Source organism: Sciurus carolinensis, unplaced genomic scaffold, assembly GCF_902686445.1.
Source record: "Sciurus carolinensis unplaced genomic scaffold, mSciCar1.2, whole genome shotgun sequence".
NCBI classification, from domain to species: Eukaryota; Metazoa; Chordata; class Mammalia; order Rodentia; family Sciuridae; genus Sciurus; species Sciurus carolinensis.
This window is the reverse complement of record NW_025920183.1, coordinates 839,656-843,464: the sequence shown is the minus strand read 5'-3', so window position 1 is coordinate 843,464 and position 3,809 is coordinate 839,656. Positions and strand designations below refer to the sequence as shown.

The 3,809-nt window shown below is 39.6% G+C and overlaps 1 protein-coding gene across 1 annotated transcript; it reads right to left on the bottom strand.

The window, feature by feature from the left end:
* Positions 1 to 603: 603 nt before the first annotated feature.
* On the bottom strand, positions 604 to 909 carry LOC124974828 (cell division cycle-associated protein 3-like). The gene has a single exon (XM_047537814.1). The coding sequence runs from the start codon at positions 907 to 909 to the stop codon at positions 604 to 606; it is 306 nt and encodes a 101-aa protein (XP_047393770.1).
* Positions 910 to 3,809: the final 2,900 nt, after the last annotated feature.

The window sequence follows — 3,809 nt, the reverse complement described above, 5'->3', positions numbered from 1 at the left end:
TAACTGAAGGAGTGAATTACTAATATTGACATGTTAATGGAAAAGGTAGGGGATGAGCCTATAATAAAGGAATTCTTAAAGATGAACAAAATAGGAAAATTCACTAAGTGCACTTTTTTTGTCTTTTAAAAGCATCATTTAAAATCACAAAGTTTAATACACAATAAATATGCAAGACAAAAAGAAAACCTGATAAAGTTCTAAGTCCCAGAGTTGGTAGTTTAGGAGGAATCAAAGAAAACAATACTTTTCTTAGTCTCCCTGGAAAAGAAGGGGTGACAGAAAACAGAACATCAACAGGCCCTGGGTGAATACAATGTAGGGATCACATAGGGGTTAGCTCTCTACCAAAGTAAGGTGCTGATTTTTCTTGTCATGGTCCTGGCCTTGCTCCCACACTCGTCCTCCAGTTTTCAGAAGCCATCCAGTTCCAAGAATGGCTCCTTTCTTTAATTTCCTAACATTTTCACTTAGGGGAGAAGGTTACTTACCCTGTCGTGGTGTCAGGGTCCCAGGGGAGTTGCCATCCTGCAGGATGGTGAGGGGGTATCTCTTTAGGACCTTGTTGTTTGGTTTCCATCTATAGCACTTAGAACCTGAAGATCAGGGACTCTCAGCGTCTTTTGAGGAATTGTCTGCACTCTCGCTGGCCACAGGGGTTTTTGTGGGATGTCTTGCAGACTCTGGGGAAGACACCTGTTTGGAAGGGAGCTCAGGGTCATTCCAAGGTAGCATCTGGTCCTCAAGTGATAACTGAGTAGCCAAAGGCAAATCCAGCTCAGAAGATGAAGGTTCTCCCAGGGTCAGAACAGATTCTGGGGGAAGATTTGATTTGGAGGCTTCAGTCTCAAATACATCACCCAGTTCTTTCACCAGTGGACTCTGAGGGTCTGCACTGCTGGTCTTCATAAATGTCCATGCAATGGCAAGGGTAGGAGAGTGGCAGTGGAGTCAGGGAGTGGTGGAGTTGGGCCAGGGTGGGTCTGAGCACTGGAGTTCCTGCTGCAGCATGAACGCTGACACACAAGCAGGGTGAGCCAGCACCAAGGGGAATGAAGGCTCGCTGACCTGTCACCCTGCAGCCGTCAGGTCCAAAAAGAGTAGGGAAGCCTGTCTCACTCCGGGCTCATCCAGGACCTCAACCTCCACTTCTCAAACTGCATTGAGAAAATGGAAGTGGGGCAGAGCTGAAGGAAAGCTGGGATTCAAGAACTGACCAATAGCGTTTGTACATTCTGGACCAATAGCATTGGTACATTTTCAAACCCTAATTAGCATAACTGTGGACCAATCACAGTAACCCAAGTGCTATATAGACCCCTTGGCACACTTTGTCAAGCTTTTTTGGAGGAAGAATACGAACCGTGAGGTCTGTCATTGAGGTGCTCTTGTTCTACTCTTGATCTTCAGCAAATGCTTATTCTCACCGGTTGATTGCAGTCTTGGAATTCAAGAGAGAAGAACTTTGGAAGAAAACAAGGGTGAGTTGCTGGGGTGCACTGCACTGTGGCATGTCTGGGGAGTGGAGTGCGTCTGGTTTCACAGTATGTCTTTTTGACCTTCTGGAGGACAGTATGTGTTGAAGGTGCCTATACTGACTTTTTACTTTTGTTTTTCTCTTGTTATTGGAAAATGCAAAAGGTGTTTTGTCTTTATTGTGAAAATTCTTTTTTCTCAAAACCCTGTGTGATTATGGGTGAGATATCTGAAATGTAGACTCTCAGATTCTGATGTAAGAACATTTGAAGTAGTTAGATACTAATTTCAGGAAGAACAAAAAATAAATGTGCAGAGGAGACAAAAAGAACCCCTAAATAAAATAATGTGTCAAGTCTTGATTTACATGTGCTTGTGTGCTTATACACATGAACATATACACATTTTTTAATCATATAATTAAAATTTATTCCAAATGTTTTAACTCCAGTTTTATCAGGATTTTTGTGGATTCCCCCCACAAGTTAAAGTATCTTGTATTTGTTAATTGAAGTGTCTTAAGGCCTGGAACTTTTTTCCCAGATCAAAATGGTTTAGTGTGATAGGATGAATTTACCAAGTGTCTGAGGTAGTGTAGGGCATTACAATATTGGCTTGTAACTCAGGCTGACAGAGACTTGGTCTGTGAAATATTGAAAATGTTTAATTTTCTCAATATTTTAAGGAGCTCTCTATTGCTGTTTTCATTGTGATTCTAGGTTTAAGTTTGGTGTGTAAGAAAAAAAGGTTTAAATGTCCACATTGAATGATCTATCTCACCTGTTCCTCAAGGGGTCACAGAGCCAGTGATAATTTATGAGAGGTGAATGTTTGCTGAGGTTCATTACTAGCCTCTGCACAGGCTAAACATGGGCTCTCCAGAACCAGTCTGGGCTTAGGTCTGCATATTGAGCATCATTTACTTCAAGATGTTTGCTAATAATCCCTGTTGTTTCTTCTTTGGCCAATCAGTTACTTAGAAGGTATTAATTTTTCTAATATTTTGTGGTGTGCTGTATCATTATTTTATTATTGCTATTGATTATAACAATTCTATTGGAAAAAAGCAGGGAATGAGGTCCTGCTGACCTGTGTTGTGTGAACTAGAAGCTATGTGATCTGGACAATTTACTCTCTGAAGTTTGGTTTCATCATCTGTACAGTGAGGATGATAATGCCTACTTTGAGATATATTGGTAGGATTAGTGAGGTCCCATGATTAAAACAAGCCATGCACACAAACTTATTAAGTGTTTGACATGTGAAAGGTACTTAATGGTTATTGTCTTATATAACAACCACTAGGCCGTAAGAGTCAATGATGAAAGACACTGTGTTCAAGAGTTTAGCTTCCTAAACTGTACCCCAGAAATATCTTGAACCATTTCCACATGTTAAGTTACTGAAAGCACAAGGTTTTCTTGTAAATTCTATATAGTATAACCTAGAAGCAGGGACATCAAGGATTTAATCCTAAAGTCATACAAAGAAGCATCAATATAAATCGTCTGCCAAGATATTTTTGGTTCTAGCAAATGAAAATATTTTTAAAAAGAATCAATTATAAATGCTTTGCCTATGATTTTATAGAATACAGTAGTTTCCCCTTTTCCACGGGGGGAATGTTTCAAGATCTCCCCAGTGGGTGCTTAAAACCATGGATAGTTCTGAAACGTATATACACTACATACTTTTTCTATATCAATGCTCTTCAACTTACAGTGAGTGAAGTCTCATTAAACCCATTGTAAATTGATATATCATAGGTTGATATCGTAGCATACCTCAAACCATCAAACACCAGAGTTAGCAACACAGTACATTGTATGGGCTGTTTGCCCTCATGATTACTTGACTGGCTGGGAGCTGCAGCTGAAACAGTGGGAAATGAAGCCATCTGTGGTGTTGGTTTTGGAAAGACCAAGCTCCTGCTTTCTGAAATAGTCATTGAGGCACAGAGTTTCAAATCATGACATCAAGAACAGACTGGAGGCTTCATCATTCCCAGATCTCCCACCAGTCTTTATTACTCACTGCTTTTCTTTTCACTGGAAAGATGAATGTTTCAAACCATACACGAGGTGCTGTATCATTGCCTGCCAATAATTTAGAATACTGAAGCTGCTTCCAGATTCCCATCAGAACCTTATGACTTCCTCAGGACTGCACATTTAGTGATTTTTAAATAATACAATATAAAATTGACTATTTTGTGATTCTCATTTATTCTAGTGATGACTCCATTAGAAGGAAAAAACCCAATGCATGGGTTAAAAATTGAGAAATGTAATTAAGTTATATTCTTGATTTGCTCATTTTTCATAAATTAATTT

Excerpts from the sequence above, each read along its gene's own strand:
- LOC124974828 (XM_047537814.1), bottom strand. The coding sequence starts at position 909 with ATGAAGACCAGCAGTGCAGACCCTCAGAGTCCACTGGTGAAAGAACTG.